The 21,380-nt window shown below is 41.4% G+C and overlaps 1 protein-coding gene across 2 annotated transcripts in view; it reads right to left on the bottom strand.

Moving 5' to 3' along the window:
• Positions 1–3,479, bottom strand: part of LOC136876357 (sodium-coupled monocarboxylate transporter 1) — a 176,744-nt gene extending 173,265 nt beyond the window's left edge. For both annotated transcript variants that reach the window (XR_010860577.2, XM_067150234.2), the window contains exon 1: positions 3,231–3,479. Coding sequence is in view for 1 of the 2 variants with exons in the window: in XM_067150234.2 (XP_067006335.2) it covers positions 3,231–3,436 (206 nt within the window). In the remaining variant the exon portion in view is untranslated. The remainder of the gene's footprint in view (positions 1–3,230) is intronic.
• Between the last annotated feature and the right edge of the window lie 17,901 nt (positions 3,480–21,380).

Below are 21,380 nucleotides of genomic sequence, written 5' to 3'. Positions count from 1 at the left end.
ACTCCTACATAGGAGGCTTGCAGTGGTGTCCCAATGACGTAATAGCGCCAGCGTCTTGGAAACATGCAGCATTGCACCAACTGATGAGCCCGCTGTTGCACTGGGGCGAAACGCTGGTAATTTCACGATTGAAAGAGCCTAAGCTTCAATGTTTTAAGAGTGATGACAAATAGTGCGTATGGCATGGAATGACACATAAGTATGTACACAACAAAATACAGTGTATCTCATATAAACCGACCGCACGGTGATTGTACTCTGGGCTACGGCAGCTGCAGTACGGGAGGCGCGCGCATAGTTCTTGACCTTGCAAGCAGCCTGCACGTGTTCGACCTAGCAAGCATAAGTCGCCAGCCGGAATCTCAGCTGTTAACATGGCGAGACAGTTATCATTACAACACCGTATTTTCGTATGTAAAAGTTCTGGTTTCATCTTAATGGTCGTGTGAACAGTCATAACTCTCACTATTGGTGTGCATGTTTATGAAGTCCCTCATTATGATATAAGATGATTGGTGTTTGGTGTACTGTTAGTGCAAGACGAATAATTGAGCCTATTTTGTTCGAGACGACAGTAAATGCAGAGAAGTACCAAGATGATATTTTGACGCCCTTCTTCCATCAGTTAACGGAAGAAGAAGAATAAGAAGAAGAAGAATCACCGATCTCGATACCTGCAGTCGCTTAAGTGCGGCCAGTATCCAGTATTCGGGAGATGGTAGGTTCGAACCCCACTGTCGGCAGCCCTGAAAATGGTTTTCCGTGGTTTCCCATTCTCACACCAGGCAAATGCTGGGGCTGTACCATAATTAAGGCCACGGTCGCTTCCTTCCCACTCCTAGCCCTTTCCTGTCCCATCGTCGCTATAAGACGTATCTGTGTCGGTGCGACGTAAAGCAACTAGCAAAAAAAAGAAGAAGAAGAAGAAGAATCGCGTGGATGGTTTCAGTAAGATTCAGTTCCTGCTCATACAGCAGAAGATTCCATTTATACAATCTCGGAAGTAGACCTGATATAGGCTTTTGGGCTTATGTCGTGTCAAGAAAATAAGGAGAAATTCTTTATGTTTCCCAGAGAACTTTTCTCTGCGTCTTCAGAAGAAAATCTCGACTGTCCACGAGAATGGCCTCTCAAACAATGACACAAACCTAATAGTCGATATCATGTAAATAATAATAATAATAATAATAATAATAATAATAATAATAATAATAATAATAATAATAATAATAATAATAATAATAATAATAATAATGTTATTGGCTTTACGTCTCACTAACTACTTTTACGGTTTTTGGAGACGCCGAGGTTTCGGAATTTAGTCCCGTAGGAGTTTTTTTCGTGCCAGTAAATCTACCGACTCGAGGCTGACATATTTGAGCACCTTCAAATACCACCGAACTCAACCAGGATTGAACCTGCCAAGTTGGGGTCAGATAATAATGTTATTGGCTTTGCGTCCCACTAACTAACTTTTCGGTTTTCGGAGACGCCAAGGTGCCGGCGTTTTGTTCCGCAGGAGTTCTTTTACGTGCCAGTAAATCTACCGACACGAGACTGACGTGTTTGAGCACCTTCAAATACCACCGGACTGAGCCAGGATCGAACCTGCCAAGTTGCGGTCAGAAGGCCAGTGCCTCAACCGTCCGGTGTCATGTGAGGACAAGCGTTGACCAAGGGAGGTTGAATAGTTAAGATGAGAGTGAGGAGCCTGACACAAGTAAATGAAGCAATGTTGGCTCAGCTAGAGGACTCGTAGTCACCAACCCACGCTCCCATGCACGGTGGACAGCTCTGCTGTGCGAGTCGTGATGCTATTGGCTGGTATTTGGTAGATGTTGAGTTCAAACTCTACCATCAGCAACCCTGATGATTTCTCATTTTCACACTAGGTAAATATCGGGGCAAAGCAATGCCATCTTCCTACAGGTCATAACGGTGCTTCGAAGAGTGGGAGGTAAAGACTTCCTCTCCGTAGTCTTGGCATTTATTGTAGTTGGACAGAGTGGTTAGTTCTATAACCGGCCGCCTTTGTCTCCAGATATATATTTTTTTGCTAGTGGCTTTACGTCGCACCGACACAGATAGGGCTTATGGCGACGATGGGATAGGAAAGGTCTAGGAGTTGGAAGGAAGCGGCCGTGGCCTTAATTAAGGTAGAGCCCCAGCATTTGCCTGGTGTGAAAATGGGGAACCACGGAAAACCATCTTCAGGGCTGCTGACAATGGGATTCGAACCCACTATCTCCTGGATGCAAGCCGCGCGCCCCTGACCGCGCGGCCAACTCGCCCGGTGAGACGTTTAACAGATAGAAAATAAAGTGTAGGGGTAGCAACACACAGATGCCCTGATTTCGATTTTCACCTCGTTCAAGGAAAGATTTCAATCCTAACGTGAGGTTTAGAACGGGATTTACACAGTATGGTGAGGTCAACAAGGATCTCATTGATATGAGAGGCAGGGAAATAGAGCAAGCTTAGTTAGTCCAGAAAAACTCGTAGACCCAGAGGTGTTGCACTGATTGAGCCGACTGAGTTTGGAATGGGTTTAAGCCCAGTTGAATCAAGAGTCAAATTTAGGACTAACCAAGCTAAAAATTGTGTGATAGCGCGCCGTTGTCAACTGTGCTGTTTACTCTCATAGAAAAATTTATATTCTTTGAGAAGGTGACTGGACGATGGCACCGAGATTTATTTTGGCAACATTTATTTCCCTTGCTCGCTGTAAACCTATTAAAGTGCGCAGAGTGCATTATTTGATCTGACAACACTGTTTGTTTGAGTATGGGTCAAAACTGTGAGTCACAACCGATCCATGAGCCTTAAAGGAGCTCATTTATCTTCCTGAGTGTCAGTGCAGCTCAGCTTACACATGCGTCTTCTGACGATGACTCAATTAACTCATCAGGCTCAAACAGACTCAGTTCCACATAGGCTCACTACCGGCTCATATGAGTCGGTATGTTTGGGTGAGAACTTCTCAGACTCGTACAGGAGTAGGAGTTTGAGACTCATTCAGGCTCAATGCACGCCTCTAGCTGTGAGTGACGTGAAACATAAATAGATTATGTTCAATTCCCTATTGCCACGGAATTTTTTGTCTGCTAATAATGCATATTACCAAACAAAACAAAAAGGGGGGGGGGCTGACACCCTACACGCGTTTTTTTTTTTTTTTTGACATTGGACAACAACAGATAAATTGCTGATGAGATGTACACGTTACTTACGTGGCTGTAAGAGACATGGTTGTTGGGAATAACTTCATGTTTCTTCCTCCCATCAAATAGTCTTCAGTTGTCATGTGTCCAGAAAAGAAGCCGTAATAGATGCCGATGACGATACACACTAATAACATAAGAACGAACACGACATAGTCATAGACACTGAACCTCCTCAGAGCCAGCTGGAGCTCCTCCTGTCCCGAGAGAGTCATGATGCGAAGTGGCTGTGGAAATCCACCTTCGCGTGTGGGACGCTCAAATGCTTCTGCCGAGAACAACGTCGCGAGGTTAATATTATATTACCATAAGACGAAGCAATTAGTGTCTCTATTCATAAGTATTCGGGTGATGACATGCATTCCAATACACTCGTCAATCTAACAATTGGAGTAGTGAGAGCTGCCACAAGTTGCATTCATTCTTATTTTTCTGTTCTGTGCCTTGCCCAACACCTCCAGACATTGGCTATCACTACAGCTAGTGGTTCTCGATTTTCTGACAGGCAGTAAAACTATTCAATTGTTGATGTTCCTATCCATATTTTTAAACAAAGGTTGCAATATTAACGGACATTAAATAATCTGTGGTAAGCAGCTCATTAATCAAGACTGATGGACTCGGCCATAACCGTTGAAAAGCCGAAACCTACTCCACTCGGGATTCTCTAGCCTGTAGTAGAGTACAGGATTCAGCCTCATAAAACAATGCGGACCAAATGCGACATTTTTCCATTTGCTGTCTCATTATCTTGATTATCGGTATCAGTTTTCGTATTTTGTCTATCATTGTTTTCCACTGAGAGGTGCCAGATACTAACTGATATTAATGTCTGAGTTGGTTTACTACCCTTTAATTCCACGTGTGTGGTCCTTTTTGCGTCAAATGACTCTTTCACCATAAGTGCGTCGGCGGATGCAAAGTGGATCTTGGCCGACAAGTGGCCACGGCTGGTCCGTAGTTGAACAGCTCTGCACTCTGACCGGCCAACCGAGCAGAGGAGGGGTGGACACGGCTCTACCGTGGCACGGCGCCTCTGCGTTCGGGAGACAGAGAGGAGCTGGTCCCCGCCGTCGACCGTCCTGAGAATGGTTTTCCGTTGTTTTCCATTTCCCTGCACTTCTCTTAATAATTGAATAAGTTAATATGGGAAAGACAGCTGAATCAGAAAGTGGTGGAACCAACTAGAGGGGAAATATTCTAGACGTGATACATAAAACCAGACGAGCTCTATAGAGAAACTGAAGTGATATCTGATATAAGCGATCATGAAGCTGTTTTCATCGTAGTTAAAAAAATGCGATAGAAAGGAATGTCGTAAAACTATTACGCAGTACTATGTGGTTGATAAGAGAGTCCTGGGGAAATTTCTAAAAAGCAATTATGATCAAAAAAATATAAACAGCTTATGGGGTGGGTTTAAAGCAATTATTGTTGAGGAGTGTAAAAACAGATAAGTACCTTTGAAGGTGGTAAGGAATGGTAAGGACCCATTAAATTATAACAGGGAAATAAACAGATTATGAAGGAGGTACAGATTAGAAAGTCAGGAAAGGTTGCCAAAGGAGAGATTGAAGGAGCTTACTGGGAAACTGAATTCAGTGAAAAAATCAGCTAATATCAACATGATGGCAAACATAATTGGCAGCCATATGAACTTCAGGGAGCAGTGGAAGGATATGCATAGATAGATTAAGGCAGAAACAGGTCCCAGGAAGGACATTGCAGGGTTGATTAATGAACGAGGGGGAGTGTATATATGAGGACTGACAGAAGGCAGAAGTATTCAATCAGCGGTATGTAAAGGTAGTTGGGTATATATATATAATATTCAGATGTAGGAGGCGACTAATACTGGCGAATTACTGGAATTTACCTATGATAATAAAGATTTACAGAACAACACAAAAGTTGAAAGATAGAAAAGGGGCTAGGATTGATAAGATTTCTGGGGATATATTAAAGGCTATGGGTTGGTATATAGTAGCATATCTGAAATACTTATTTGATTACTGTTTGCATGAACGACCAAAACCAAATGAATGGAGTGTTGCAATAGTAGCCCCAGTGTACAAGGAAAGAGGTAACAAACATACAGCGGATAATATCAGGCCAGTCAGCTTGACATGTGCAGTTTGTAAGCTCTGGGAAAACATTAATTTTTATTATATTAGACACTTTTGTGAAATTACTAACTGGTTTCATAGAAGGCAGTTGGGGTTTAGGAAAGGTTATTCCGATGTAGCTCAACCTGTAGGATTCCAGCAGGATATAGCAGATATTTTAGGTCAAATGGACTGCATTGGTATTGTCCTATTCAAGGCTGTTGATACGGTAGATCATGGGAGATTACTGACGAAAATGAGAACTATTTGGCTAGACAAAAGATTGGTTGAATGGGTGGCAACATTTCTAGAAAACAGATGCCAGATAATCAGAGTAGGTGAAGTGTTATCTGATCCTGTAGCGATTAAGAGCGAAGGGGTCCCACAGAACAGTATTATTGGTGTATTTTCTTATATATATAAATGATGTGAGTAACGAGCTGGCATTACAGATAAGGCTATTTGCGATGATGTTGTACTATATAGAGTTTGAAATGACTTGCAGGATTGTGACTGACTGCAGGGGGACCTAGACAATGTTGCGAGATGGACAGCGGATAATGGTATGACGGTAAATGGGATGAAAAGTCAGGTTGTAAGTTTTACCAAGTCTACATTAGTAGACGAATAAACTTGATTGGAGCGTTTAAAAGTAGGAAAGGCCACGTTTTAATTACTGTGTTGATGGGGGACACTGTAAGTACCTATGTGTTAATATAAGCAATGATCTTCATTCGCCTGTTCATATTAACAAGGCTGTTAAGAAAGGTCTCTTCATACGGTTATGAGAGTATTTAGGGGTTGTAGTACGGATGTAAAGTCTGGAAAGGAACTGGAAAAGATCTCAAGGAAAGCAGAACGATTTGTTCTTTTTTATTTGCTGGTGGCTTTACGTCGCGCCAACACAGACAGGCCTTTTGGCGATGATGGAATAGGAAAGGCCTAAGAGTTGGAAGGAAGTGGCCGTGGCCTTAATTAAGGTAGATCCCCAGCATTTGACTGGTGTGTAAACCACGAAAAACCATCTTCAGGGCTGCCGACAGTGGTATTCGAACCCACTATCTCCCGGATGCAAGCTCACAGCAGTGCGCCCCTAACCGCACGGCCAACTCGCCCTGTACGATGTGTTCTGGATGACTTCCGACAAATAAGAAGTGTTATGAAAATGTTGCAAACTTTGGGCTGGGAAGACTTCGGAGTAAGGAGATGAGATGCTCGACTATGTTATGTGTTTCGAGCTGTCAGTGGAGAGATGTTGTGGATTGACATTAGTAGACAAATAAACTTGATTGGAGCGTTTAAAAGTAGGAAAGACCACATTATGAAGATAAAGTTGGAATTCAAGAGGACAAATTGGGGCAAATATGCATCTAGAGGACGGGGAGTAGGGGATTGGAATACATTATCATATGTTCGATAAACTTCCATGTTCTTTGAAAATGTTCAAGAAAAAACTAAGGTAAACAGTTGATAAGTAATCTTATAAACGATAAGATAACGATAAACGCGACAAAAATTATTTTGAAGCGATTTTGAGATATCTTAACGAATTGTACCATTCTAGTTAAGAAATTAGTGATTTCGTTTTCGCGAATTACAGCAAATTACAGCGACAAGGTCAGTTTAAAACGAAATTTACTTATTTCGTGATAAGTGCGAAAATGCAGCGAAATTCATAGAAAATAACTGTCTTGAAATTGTATTCCAATATCACGGGTGTGAAGGGAAACAGAAGACAGAATAAGGAGTTATCAGTTTGACGGAAGTATCTCTTCGTATTAATTAATCTATATATATATAAAATTGGATGTTGGTATGTTTGAAGCTAATAGACTCAAAAACTACTGGACCGATTTCGCTGAAATTTTCACAGTTTGTTCTTATTACATCTGAGAGAGATTATGAAGTGATTTGAACGAAATCTGAATTGTAGTTCGGCACCAAGGGGTGAAAAATAAAATAGGGGAAAATAAGCAAACCGCAAGACAAGTCCGATCAGTGAGTTGCCTACCCAACAGTATGTGAAGATTATGATATGTTCCTTAAAACTTATTTCTGCTTTTATCGGATAGAGTGGGGGAAGGACACACCTCCCAGCCCAAGGGGAGAGGATGAAATGTAAAGGTAATCGAAAACGACCGATATCAGTGTCGTATATGCTGAGGTAAATAAATATACACAGGCAGGACAACGTCTGTCGGGTTTTGCTAGTATTCTATAAAATCCCTTAAATGGTATTGTCATAATTATAGAGTGAAAGCTATGGCCATGTGGAGTGAAAGGGTAATTTGTTATGTAATCTTAACTGGGGTTGTAATATAGTTCTAATCAAGATTACACGAGGAATAATGAATGAGTATCAATATTGCTGCTCTTTATGTATCTATCGTTCACATAAGTAATTCACAAATCTCACGAATTAAACTTTTTATGAATAACTTTAGGAAAGTATTAAAGCGAAATTAAAGCGATGGGATCAGTTCTATTTTGCGAAATAACATGAAAAATGATTTCCTTTTCGCGAAATCGAACATAAGTTAACGCGAAAAAATCATGCCCCTAGGAATCTGCCACCGGGGCGACAGCCCTAAATGCAATTGATTGATTGATTGATTGATTGATTGATTGATTGATTGATTGATTGATTGATTGATTGATTGATTGATTGATTGATTGATTGATTGATTGATTGATTGATTGATTGATTGATTGATTGATTGATTGCAAAATCTCGACAATACTGTGAGATGGACAACAGACTATGGTATGATGGTAAACAGGCTGAAAAGTCAAGTTGTTTCACAAAGAGGAAAAGTCCCCTCAGTTTTAAGTAGGCTACTATTGATGGGGTGATAATAACTAGGTGTTAATATAAGGAACAGTCTTCATTGGGGAAATCACATTAACGAGATTTTATAGAAAGGATACAAATATCTTCGCATATTTTTTTGAGGATATGTAAAGGTTGAAGTAAGGCTATAAAGGAAATGGCATATTTGTCTCCGGTAAGACCCCAATTAGAATTATGGTTCTAGTGTACCGGACCCACACCGCGATTACTTGGAACGAGAACTGGAAAAACCGAACAAGTGGCTGTGCAGTTTAGGTCACGTAGCTATCAGCTTGCATTCAGGAAACAGTGGGTTCGAAGCCCACTGTCGGCAGTCCTATAGATGCTTTTCCGTGGTTTCCCATTTTCACACCAGGCTGTGCTTATATAAGGCCACGGACGCTTCCTTCCCACTCCTACGCCTTCCCTATCGCATTGCCGCCATAAGACCTATCTCTGACGGTGCGACGTAAAGCAGATTCTCAGAAAAAAGAGAGAGAAGTGGAAAAAGATCCAAAGGGAAGCAACACGATTTGTTTTTGCTGATTTCCGACAAATGAGTTGTGTTACGAAAATGTTGCAAACGTTTGGGCTGGGAAGACTTGGGAGTGAAGAGACGAGCTACTCTACTAAGCGGTATGTTCCGAGCTACAATGGACAGATGGGGTGAAATGTCATTAGTAGACGAATAAACTGGAATGGAGCTTTTAAAGGTAAGAAACGCATGAAGATAAATCTGGAATTCAAGAGGACAAATAGGGGCAAAGCGAGGAATAAGGGATTGAAATAATCTATGAAGGGAAATGCTCGATATATTTCCTACTTCTCTGAAAACATTTGAAAGGCCAGATAAACAACTGGTAGGGAATCTGCCACCTGGGCGACAGCCCTGTACCGATGACTGATCGAATGACCAAAATTCGAACCTTGGCCTTCTGAATGGGAAGCCAGCAGCTAAGCCACTGAGCAGCTAATCACGCCGCCCAAATTTTATTTTATATGTTGCCGATGTTATTGCTTCTGACATGATAAATAAATAAATAAATAAATAAATAAATAAATAAATAAATAAATAAATAAATAAATAAATAAATAAATAAATAAATAACTACTCGTAACACTAGTAGTACGGTAGGCTACTAGTAACAGTATTGTAACAGTGGTATTAAGGGACCCTCTGTACCGAAGACTAGTACACTGATCTTCCGGTCAAGGACCCTCATTGTCGAGGAAGGTTTTGTATATAACTTAAATTAACGTAGGGTGCAATACTGACATTTGCATTTTTTAATAATTAGTTGAAATCTGTCAGTCATTAATCGTTGCTCCAGAGGAGTGCGATAGCCTTAGGCAGCCGGCACAATTCCTATCCTCGCCGCTAGAAGGAGCTTCCTTCTTTCGTTGCTGATCCGGTCGAATGACTGGAAACAGGCTGATGATTTTCAATAATTACCTGGAAATAAACCATATAGAATAGATGGTTCTGAAGAAATGTTTCCCAGTCACTTTCTGTACATGGATTTATGAAAATTAAGGATATTGGGTACTGTGATGGTTGCATGACATCCAGGTAGAGATTTGCGAGGCGTGGATAAATTTAGACGGACGCTCAAAGGTAAAGCAGGAATCAGTTCATATACAACTTAATCCGTAACTCGGAAACACTGGATCTTCGAACCGCAAATGAAATATTTTGAATAACCGGCTCTTAACTATAAAATGTGACAGCACGACGAGATAATCGATAGCTCTTCAATATGACGGACCATTCAGCGCGATTACGGCGGAGCACTGCAAGAGCTGTGTGTGCCGGCACCATTTCGTCAGCTTCAAAGATAACGTGTTGCACGCAGATCTTCACGCCTGATTGTATTGACTCTGAACCTTCGGCGCCTCAGACTCAGAGAGTAACATGTTGATTGTCAACATGTCGTGTTTTCAGGTGAACTCCTATTCAGCTTAAACCAGTATGATGAGTGCATACGCATTAAAAAGTATCGTCGTGATCACCAACATGTATTGAGAACATCGTGCTCTCCGATAAGTGTGGGGAGGAGGGTGGGTAAAAGTTTTCATTCAATACCCAGACAGGGTACGACGGACCTCCTAGGCCAGGGATGGCGAACTTTTACCGAATAGTGTGCCATCGTTTATTTCCATTTTTTTTACGTCGCACCGACACAGATACGTCTTATGGCGACGATGGGACAGGAAACGGCTAGGAGTGAGAAGGAAGTGTCCGTGGCCTTAATTAAGGTACAGCCCCAGCTTTTGCCTGATGTGAAAATGGGAAACCACGGAAAACCATCTTCAGGGCTGCCGACAGTGGGATTCAAACCCACTATCTCCCGAATATTGGATACTGGCCACACTTAAGCGACTACAGCTGTCGAGCTCGGTATATTTCCATTTAAAATCATCATGAAACCCTAACTTGACTTTTTTTTTTTTTTTTTTTTGCTATTTGTTTTACGATCTAGAAAAAGCATATTACAGGGTACCGAGGGAAAAAGATGTTCGCCATACTGGGGGACTATGGAATTAAAGGGGGATTATTCAAATCAATAAAAGGCGTTTATTGGGCTTCAGTGAGAATTGATCGTAGAATGAGTTCTTGGTTCAGGGTACTTACAGGGGTTAGTTAAGGCTATAATATTTTACCTTTGCTGTTCGTAGTTTACATGGATCATCTGCTGAAAGGTATAAAATAGCAGGGAGGGATTCAGTTAGGTGGAAATGTAGTAAGCAGTTTGGCCTATGCTGACGACTTGGTCTTAATGGCAGAATGTGCCGAAAGCCTGCAGTCTAATATCTTGGAACTTGAAAATAGGTGCAATGAGTATGGTATGAAAATTAGCCTCTCGAAGACTAATTTGATGTCAGTAGGTAAGAAATTCAACAGAATTGAATGTCAGATTGGTGATACATAGCTAGAACAGGTCGATAATTTCAAGTATTTAGGTTGTGTGTTCTCCCAGGATGGTAATATAGTAAGTGAGTTTGAATCAAGGTGTCGTAAAGCTAATGCAGTGAGCTCGCAGTTGCGAACAACAGTGTTCTGTAAGAAGTAAGTCAGCTCCCAGACGAAACAATCTTTACATCGGTCTGTTTTCAGACGAAATTTGTTGTACAGGAGCGAAAAGCTGGGTGGACTCAGGATATCTTATTCATAAGTTAGAAGTAACAGACATAAAAGTGGCAAGAATGATTGCTGGTACAAACAGGTGGGAACAATGGCAAGAGGGCTAATTTAGGAATGAACTCTTTGGATGAAGCTGTACGCATAAACCGGTTTCAGTGGTGGGGTCATGTGAGGCGAATGGAGGAGGATAGGTTACCTAGGAGAATAATGGACTCTGTTACGGAGGGTAAGAGAAGTAGAGGTAGACCAAGACGACGTCAGTTTCTAACGATTTAAAGATAAGAGGTATAGAACTAAATGAGGCCACAACACTAGTTGCAAATCGAGGATTGTGGCGAGTGTTTAGTAAATTCTCAGAGGCTTGGAGACTGAACGCTGAAAGGCATAACAGTCTATTGATTATGTATGTATGTATTTGTTTCACGTCGCACCAACACAGTTAGGTCTTATGGCGACGATGGGATAGGAAAGGCCTAGGAATGGAAAGGAAGTGGCCGTGCATTTAACTAAGGTACAGCCCCAGCATTTGCCTGGTGTGAAAATGGGAAACCACGGAAAACCACCTTCAGGGCTCAAACCCACTATCTCCCGGATGCAAGCTCACAGCTGCGCGCTCCTAATCGCACGGCCAACTCGCCCGGTAACTTGACTTAATTTAGGTATCAGATTTACTGTACTGAGGAAATAAAGTCCAAGATCGGCCAAGCCAGAAATGCATCAATAAAATGAGGAGAGTGTTCTGTAGCAGAGACCTTAGTTTCTATCTGAGATGTTACGTCTTCTCCACCTTGTTCTATGGAATTGAGACATGGACCATAAAGAAAAGAGAAATGCACAGCATAGAGGCTTTTGTGCTGTGGGCGTATAGAAGGATACTGAGGCTGAGTTGGACACACAAAGTCACAAACGATGAGGTAATGAGGCGAATGGAAAAGAGAAAATCATAAAGCTACAGTATCTCGGTCATGTGGTGCGAGGAGAGAAATATCATTTACTGCAGCTGGTCATTCAAGGGAAGTAATAATAATAATGTTATCTGCTTTACGTCCCATCAACTACTTTTACGGTTTTCGGATTTTTTTCCGCAGGAGTTCTTTTACGTGCCAGTAAATCTACCGACACGAGGCTGACATATTTGAGCACCTTCAAATACCACCGAACTGAGCCAGGATCGAACCTGCCAAGTTGGGGTCAGAAGGCCAGTGCCTCAACTGTGTGAGCTATTCTACCCGGGAAGATACGAGGCAAAAGAAGACTAGGGAGAAAACGCATTTCTTGGACTGATAATCTGAAAACTTGCTGCAACTATTCTACTATTGAGCAGTTTCGCACTGCATCATCTTAAAACAAGAATCTGTATGATGGTAGCTGAATTTCTTACAGAAGGCACTTGACGAAGAAGTAATAATAATAATAATAATAACGTTATTTGCTTTACGTCCCACTAACTACAACGGTCTTCGGAGACGCCGAGGTGCCGAAATTTAGTCCCGCTGGAGTTCTTTTACGTGCCAGTAAATCTGCCGACACGGGGCTGTCGTATTTGAGCACCTTCAAATACCACCGGACTGAGCCAGGATCGAACCTGCCAAGTTGGGGTTAGAAGGTCAGCGCCTTAACCGTCTGAGCCACTCAGCCCGGCTTGACGAAGAAGACGGTATTAGATTGCATGACATATAAATCCATTCGACTGAATGTTTCATGATTTAATTTTGCAAATATCATTTTTAAAAGTAAATTTTATGAATGTCTCCCTCTGTGGTGTAGTGGTTTGCCTGATTAGCTGCCACCCCCGGAGGCCCGAGTTCCATTCCCGGCTCTGCCACGAAATTTGAAAAGTAGTACGAGGACTGGAACGGGGTCCACTCAGCCTCGGGAGGTCAATTGAGTAGAGATGGGTTCGATTCCCACCTCAGACATCCTCGAAGTGGTTTTCCGTGGTTTTTCCCTTCTCCTCCAGACAAGTGCCGGGATGGTCCCTAACTTAAGGCCACTGTAGCTTCCTTCTCCCTTCCTTGCCTATCCCTTCCAATCTTCCTATCCCTCCACAAGAAATTGTAAGAATATGGTATACTAGCTGATGTACCCGTGCTTCGCTACGGAATTCTACATTGTATACAGAATTCTAGGCTAGGTAGTGTACACGTTGTGAGCAAGATTGTATTAAATTGCATAGCTCTTAACGTTACCCTAGAAGCGTGACGGGGAAGTCACCAAACGTCTTTTCTCATATGAAGACTGGGTTAGGGAATGTTAATTGTAATGGTAGGCCCGCTTGCCTACCATCGGTCACAATCAGGTTGGGGAGTTTTCATTATAATGTATAATGGCAGGCACTCACTCTCCAACTGCCTTTTTTAAGTCCTCAGAAAGACTGTCTTAGTGGTTTTCCCAACTGAAATGAACATTGGTCATTACAATGGCGTAAGTAGGAATGGCGCGATTAAAAGCAATGCTTTCATATGAAATACTCGATCAAATGAAAAACCACATATTTTCTCACTTTTAATAAACAGTACCCTACTACATTGCCGCTCTAACAGTCCAAAGTTCCAGAGCTGGAATGATCAAGCCTCAGGCAGCCTTGATCCGTGAACACTCTTCGTCTTGTTTCGGTGGGGGGGAGTCGAATAGTGGAGAGTCCCAGGGCAAAAACTATGCCCTTTTACTAATCTGTTTCCTAGGAGTACCCGATGAGTCGGAAAATCTCTATTTACTACACTGACGGCGGAAAAATCTATCTGACTTGGAGGCAAATTATTCCTCCAAGCCAGATCAGAAACCCTCTCTTCACTGCGAATGTAGAATATAATAAAAGTGAAGAGGAAGAAACTTTTCTTAAGAAACGGCTCTTTTCAGGATTTAATTTTGAGTTATTTAGTGAATTGTGGTGGTATAAGTTGGAATAGGCCTAAATTGTAATTCTAGACCAGGTCATACTACTACTAGGGGAGGATCAGGAGGTATCGGACGGCGGCTGGTATCGGACAATCACAGATGTCTTTGTTAGCAGCACGTCGCAGAACCTGTTTAGTTACTCACAGGTCCGCTTGCATGTTTGAAGGGTGGGTACATCCTATTCAGTCGAAAGGCAGGGTCGTTTTTGAGTGGTGGTGTATTTTGTCTTTTGTGTGATTTTCGGCCGGCACGGATTTATTTTTACCAAGAAGTAGCAGCAACAGGGATAAGAGTCATTGAAATTTAAGTACAATAGCAGAAATAATATACCTTACTCTGTAATATCGTGGGTTTAGAATCAGTTTCTTTTCGCACGTTCTCGTTCAGTTCCTATTGTTTCTTAAGGGAGTTATTCGGGCGGTATCGGGCCCGAAACTGGCGTGCGGTATCGGACATCATAGGTTGCAGTTCCGTCCGGGTTACTGATAGTACTATCCTTTGTTTTAGCTAAATGTGGGGAAGATGGGAGGATAATGGGAAGAAAGCATATGGTACTAGCCGTGAATAGTGTCAGGGGCAATAGAATGAGTACAAGGACTGTGATTATTGTGTTTTGAACATTAACTGAATTGCTACGATATGATACAATGTTAATTTTTTGCCTGTGTTCAATATATTAGTTGTTTTAAGATCTTCGCTAATTGGCTGATGATGACACTTGAAATGTGTTGAAACCAGTCCCAATAAACAGGTTGTAACTACTTTTTAGTTCAACTTACTACGGAGTATTGAAAGGTGGATCCTTCCCTATAATATTGTACATCTTATTTCTCTATTCAATACGGAACAATCATGAAGTTTTTAACTTTAAAAGCTGAACATAGGTTTAATAAAACTAGAATTATGGCAGAAAGGCCTTTTTTTTATTATTTTATGAAGAGGCACCAGGACCTCCGCTTGAGGACGGCTGAGTCTACCAGCTTGCAGCGAGCAGTAGGCTTCAACAAGGAACAAGTGGATAAATTTTTGATAAATTAAATGACCTTATGACTGAATAGTCGTTTGGTCCATCAAGAATTTTCAACGCTAATGAGTGTGATATTTGCAGAATGGCTAAACGTTAATGCGTTTGTATTTTGAATGTGAATAAATCTATTTCTGTTAAAAATATTTACCGTCCGACACCACCCTCCATTTTTCAAACCTACGAAAGTGTAATGACCTCGTAATTTGTTAATATTGTCCGTGTTTTTAATTGTGATTTAATATGTTCTAGTGAGCACATTAATATAAGAATATAGATGCTTATAAAAATTTATTACATGATTCTTTTCCTATTCCTTCAAAAAATTATGGCAGAAAAGTTAAACTGTCCGATACCTCCCGACATTCCCCTACTACTACTACTACTAAGTGAGCCTCTGCCTTAAGCGTGCACAGTGCTCACTCAAAACGGCGCGTCAGCGTAGGAGGGATCGAACAGCTGAAATACTATGATGAACCAGTGTGTTACGTACCAGCAATATCAGAAAATGTATGAACCAGAGGAATGAAATGCTAAAGAAGAAAGTTTTCTAACTCCCCAGCTATTTCCCGCCAACGTTCAGTCAAACTGCTATACTCATTACGCAGCAGTAATACCATCTATCGGAGTTGAGTGGCAACATAACAGAAAAAGAACATCACAACAAACAATGGTCAATGGCTATAGCTAAAGATGGGATCGCATAATGGTTAAAAGGCACTATTCCAGCCTTTCTAAAACTTGAGATAAATGCAGGATTGAACAATGGATGGAAATTAAACCGTTTTGGTTTTTTGTTGGGATGATTTTGCATATAATAATTCAGGATTTTTCCCCAAGCAGATTTCAAAGGACGATATACACCTACGTCCAGAGGTTGCAGTAGGTGGCTGATATGTGCTGGGAAGGTGAAGATAAAAATCTGGTTGTCCGTTGCAAGCTGAATAACCTCGGGACTCAGGTGGGAAGAATGGGAATCCATCAGAAGCACAACAGGGTCTCGTTTGTGGAATAGAGTTGATGAAGAACTGGAACCATTCCAGGAAAATTTCACTGCTAATCCATCCCTTTAGTGATAGCTTTACCAAGGCGTTTGGCAAGCAGTCCTCTTTCAGCTTATCAGTCCATCTAACACCTTTGAAGATGATACGGCGGTATCCATGTTCCATCTGCGCACACACACCCGACTACCGCATGTGTTTCCCCCCGTTCAGCGTACGTACGCTTTAGATGAACATTTTCCCGAACTGAAGTCACTACTTTACTGGGCTTCACCACGTACGAAAATCCAGTTTCGTTACAGTTCCATATCCGTGATGAGTTCCCAGAAATCCCTAGTTGCTGCAGACCAAACCAAACCAAACCAAACCAAACCAAACCAAACCAAACCCCATGGCACTACAGCCCTTGAAGGGCCTTGGCCTACCAAGCGACCGCTGCTCAGCCCGAAGGCCTCCAGATTATGAGGTGTCGTGTGGTCAACACGACGAATCCTCTCGGCCGTTATTCTTGGCTTTCTAGACCGGGGCCGCTATCTCACCGTCAGATAGCTCCTCCATTCTAATCACGCAGGCTGAGTGGACCTCGAACCAGCCCTCAGGTCCAGGTAAAAATCCCTGACCTGGCCGGGAATCGAACCCGGGGCCTCCGGGTAAGAGTAGTTGCTGCAGAAGGCTATGCAATTTCTCGTAAAAATCTTTCAGCATATGTTCATTACTGAAAGATTCTCTAGTACTCGCAAGCTCAGTCCATATCTGTCCCTGAAGCTGGACCACCACCACTCAATCGCAACTTCAGTTCCCTTTGCTGTCGCCCAGCTCGTTCCGCACTTTTGTAGGCGCGTGCTCGAACTTGCTGGATGCTTAACCCAAAGCCAAGCTCTTACATCTCGATTATATATTTTACTATTTTTAGTTCAAGCTTTGAAGGTAGAGCAAACGGCTTTCTCCGCTGACAGCTCGGAACATACCACTTAGTCGAGCAGCTCGTCTCCTTTCTCCCAGTTCTTCCCAGCCCAAACTTTGCAACATTTTTGTAACGCTACTCTTTTGTCGGCAATCACCCAGAACAAATCGAGCTGCTTTTATTTGGATTTTTTCCAGTTCTTGAATCAAGTAATCCTGGTGAGGGTCCCATACACTGGAACCGTACTCTAGTTGGGGTCTTACCAGGGACAAATATGCCCTCTCCTTTACATACTTACTACAACCCCTAAACACCCTCCTAACGATGTGCAGAGATCTCTATCCTTTATTTACAATACCATTTATGTGATTACCCCAATGAAGATTTTTCCTTATATTAACACCCAGATACTTACAATAATCACCAAAAAGAACTTTCACCCCATCAATGAAGTAATTAAAACTCGGAGGACTTTTCCTATTTGTGAAACTCACAACCTGACTTTTAACCCTGTTTATTAACATATTGCATGCTGTCCATCTCACAACATTTTCGAGGTCTTTTTGCAGTTGCTCACAATCTTGTAACTTATTTATTACTCTATGGAGAATAACATCATCCGCAAATAGCCTTACCTTTGATTCCACTTGTTTACTCATATAATTTATATATATAAGAAAACATAAAGGTCCGATAATACTGCCTTGAGGAATTCCCCTCTTAATTATTACAAGGTTAGATAAAGCTTCACCTACTTTAATTCTCTGAGATCTATTTTCTAGAAATAAAACCACCCATTCAGTCACTCTTTTGTCAAGTCCAATTGCACTCATTTTTGCCAGTAGTCTCCCATGATCCACTCTATCAAATGCTTTAGACAGGTCAATCGCGATACAGTCCATTTGACCTCCTGAATTAAGGATATCTGCTATATCTTGCTGGAATCCTACAAGTTGAGCTCCTGTAGAATAACCTTTCCTAAAACCGAATTGCCTTCTATCGAACGAATTATTAATTTCGCAAACATGTCTAATATAATTAGAAAGAATGTCTTCCCAAAGCTTACATGCAACGCATGTCAAACTTTCTGGCCTGTAATTTTCAGCTTTACGTCTATCAGCCTTTCCTTTATACACAGGGGCTACTATAGAAACTCTCCATTCATTTGGTATAGCTCCTTCAACCAAACAATAATTAAATAAATACCTCACATGTGGTACTATATGCCAAACCATTGTCTTTAATATATCCCCAGAAATCTTATCAATTCCAGCCGCTTTTCTAGTTTTCAACTTGTGTATCTTATTATAAATGTCATTGTTTTCATATGTAAATTTTAATACTTCTTTAGCATTAATCTCCTCCTCTATCTGGACACTATCCTTGTAACGAACAATCTTTACATATTGCTGACTGAATACTTCTGCCTTTTGAAGATCCTCACTTACACACTCTCCTTGTTCATTAATTATTCCTTGAACGTCCTTCTTGGAACCTGTTTCTGCCTTAAAGTACCTATACATACCCTTCCATTTTTCACTAAAATTTGTATGACTGCCAGTTATGCTTGCCATCATGTTACCCTTAGCTGCCTTCTTTGCTAGATTCAATACCTAGTAAGTTCCTTCAATTTCTCCTTACATCCCCAGCCATTTCTAACTATTTCTTTCCAGTCTGCACCTCCTTCTTAGTCTCTTTGTTTCTCTATTATAATAAGGTGGGTCTTTATCATTCCTTACCACCTTTAAAGGTACAAACCTGTTTTCACATCCCTCAACAATTTCTTTAAACCCATCCCAGAATCTGTTTACATTCTTACTCTAATTGGATAATGGTCGATTCAGAAAGTCACTTACAAGCTCTGTCACATCAGGCTTGAGCGATCCTATTATGTAATTAGTTTGTCAATTCTGCCGTAATACCGGCCGTAGCGAATTGTGCTTCGATTTGCATCAGCCATAATTTTACGTTCTTTCGCCAAATTGGTGGTATTTTTAACGAGACGCGTACGATATGTGCATTTCTGTTCTCGTAAATATCTGTTGATAGGGTTTTTTCCGTATTCTCAGTGTTAGGCATGTTTACAGAAACACAATGGTCAACGGTTACACTGCACAACACTTGGATGCACACGCTTTTATTTCATCACGTCGGGGTCACCACTGTTACAATTGCTATTCGAGAATGAAAACGGTAAAAAAGCAATGATTTATTGTTAACACAGCACCGCACACAATTAACAACCAGATTTAAACAAACCTACATAAACATCTTGATAAACATATATTCCACAAGGAGGTTATTCAAACTTAAGAGTAGCAAAAGAGAGAATGTAAAGATTGGTCACTAAGTCTTTGGAGTCGTTTTAATAATAATAATAATGTTATTTGTTTTACGTCCCACTAACTACTCTTTTACGGTTTTCGGAGACGCCGAGGTGCCGGAATTTAGTCCCGCAGGAGTTCTTTTACGTGCCAGTAAATCTACCGACACGAGGCTGACGTATTTGAGCACCTTCAAATACCACCGGACTGAGCCAGGATCGAACCTGCGAAGTTGGGGTCAGAAGGCCAGCGCCTTAACCGTCTGAGCCACTCAGCCCGGCTGGAGTCGTTTTAATGTAGATGGAGCCACCACAAATCAAATTTTAGGCCTTCCCCTAAACTACCATTTCACTCAGCGTGAATAAAATTATTTATAGCCTAGATTGTAGTGGCTCATCCCCCGACTTTACATACCGATTTTCATTAAATTATCTTCAACCGTTTTCTCGTGATGCATGTACATACATACAGGCAGACAGAAATTACGGAAAAATAAAAAGTGCATTTCCTTGTTACTGTGGACACGACCAATACAGAAATACCACTTTTTTTTCAAATTCTGAGCAATGTAGAGACAAAATTCTTATTTTATATATATAGATTTAGCTGTAACCTCGTAAAATTTATTAAAAATATGGCCATAGAATTAATTGAAACATACTTCTCCCTTAAAGAGTAATATTAAAACATGCTGCGGTGCTAGATTTTCGACTTATTTATTACATGTTAAAAAACATTAAAATTATGTTAGTTTGTTGTCTGACGTGCCACTAAAGGCGTGTTCACGTGTCACCTAGTAATACGCGTGCCATAGGTTACGCCGTGTCTCAGCCCAAGGCGATTTGTGTTGGTGACTTTTTTTTTACAATTTACTTCTTCTTCTTTTACTTCTTAATCTGTTTACCCTCCAGTGTTGGTTTTTCACTCGGGGATACAACTGAGGAGAAGGACCACTACCTCGCCCAGGGGCCCTCACCTGCTATGCTGAACAGGGTCCTTGTGGGATGATGGGAAGATTGGAAGGGATAGACAAGGAAGAGGGAAGAAATCAGCCGTGCCCTTAAGTTAGGTACCATCCCGGCATTTGCCTGGAGGAGAAGTGGGAAAAGACGGAAAACCACTTCCAGGATGGTTGAGGTGGGAATCGAACCCACCGCTACTCAGTTGACCTCCCGAAGCTGAGGTGGGCCCCATTCCAGCCCTAGTATCACTTTTCAAATTCCGTGGCAGAACTGGAAATCGACCCAGGGCCTCCGGGGGTGGCAGCTAATCACTCTAACCACTACACCACAGAGGCGGTCAATAATAATAGAAATCATAGCACATTCGTGTTCGAAGCAGGAGTGGGTTTCTTTTCGGACATGATAAAAGCAATATTCGAACATTCAACGCAGATCTATTTTATGCATCATACATTCCTTAAGAGACGACATTTAATGGAACACAGAGAGTAGTATAACTTTAACATCCAAGATAAGAACCCAATTAGTCAGAAAATACTGCCGCTCTTACCGAGTAATGAAAGAATTTATAGAATATTTAGATGAAGTTCGCCCAAAATAGGTGTATAAAGATTAATGACGTGATTGTCAGAAGCTGTTGACTATTCTGTTGAAACAGTAATGATGATGGGTATATTTCCATAGAAACATGATGTCTCTGAACACAATGCACAAGTTAGTGGATAGTATAATTTTAAGAGGAGGACAGCTTTCGTATGTGGCAGCATTTATCATAAGACTTTTATCAAGTAGTTCGCCTTAACGTATGGACTCGTGACGATAAGAGCCAAATGACCGGCAGAGTTGGTCCTAGACAGCTTAGTTTTCACGCGGTATTCTGTTCGAAGCGCACCCACTTTAAGTATGGGTCATGTAGAACTAGGAATTTTAAATACTGCACCGAGCGGGCTGGTCATGCGGTTAGGGGCG

Source organism: Anabrus simplex, chromosome 6, assembly GCF_040414725.1.
Source record: "Anabrus simplex isolate iqAnaSimp1 chromosome 6, ASM4041472v1, whole genome shotgun sequence".
NCBI classification, from domain to species: domain Eukaryota; kingdom Metazoa; phylum Arthropoda; class Insecta; order Orthoptera; family Tettigoniidae; genus Anabrus; species Anabrus simplex.
The sequence above is the reverse complement of the archived record's forward strand: the minus strand, read 5'-3'. Positions and strand labels throughout refer to the sequence as shown.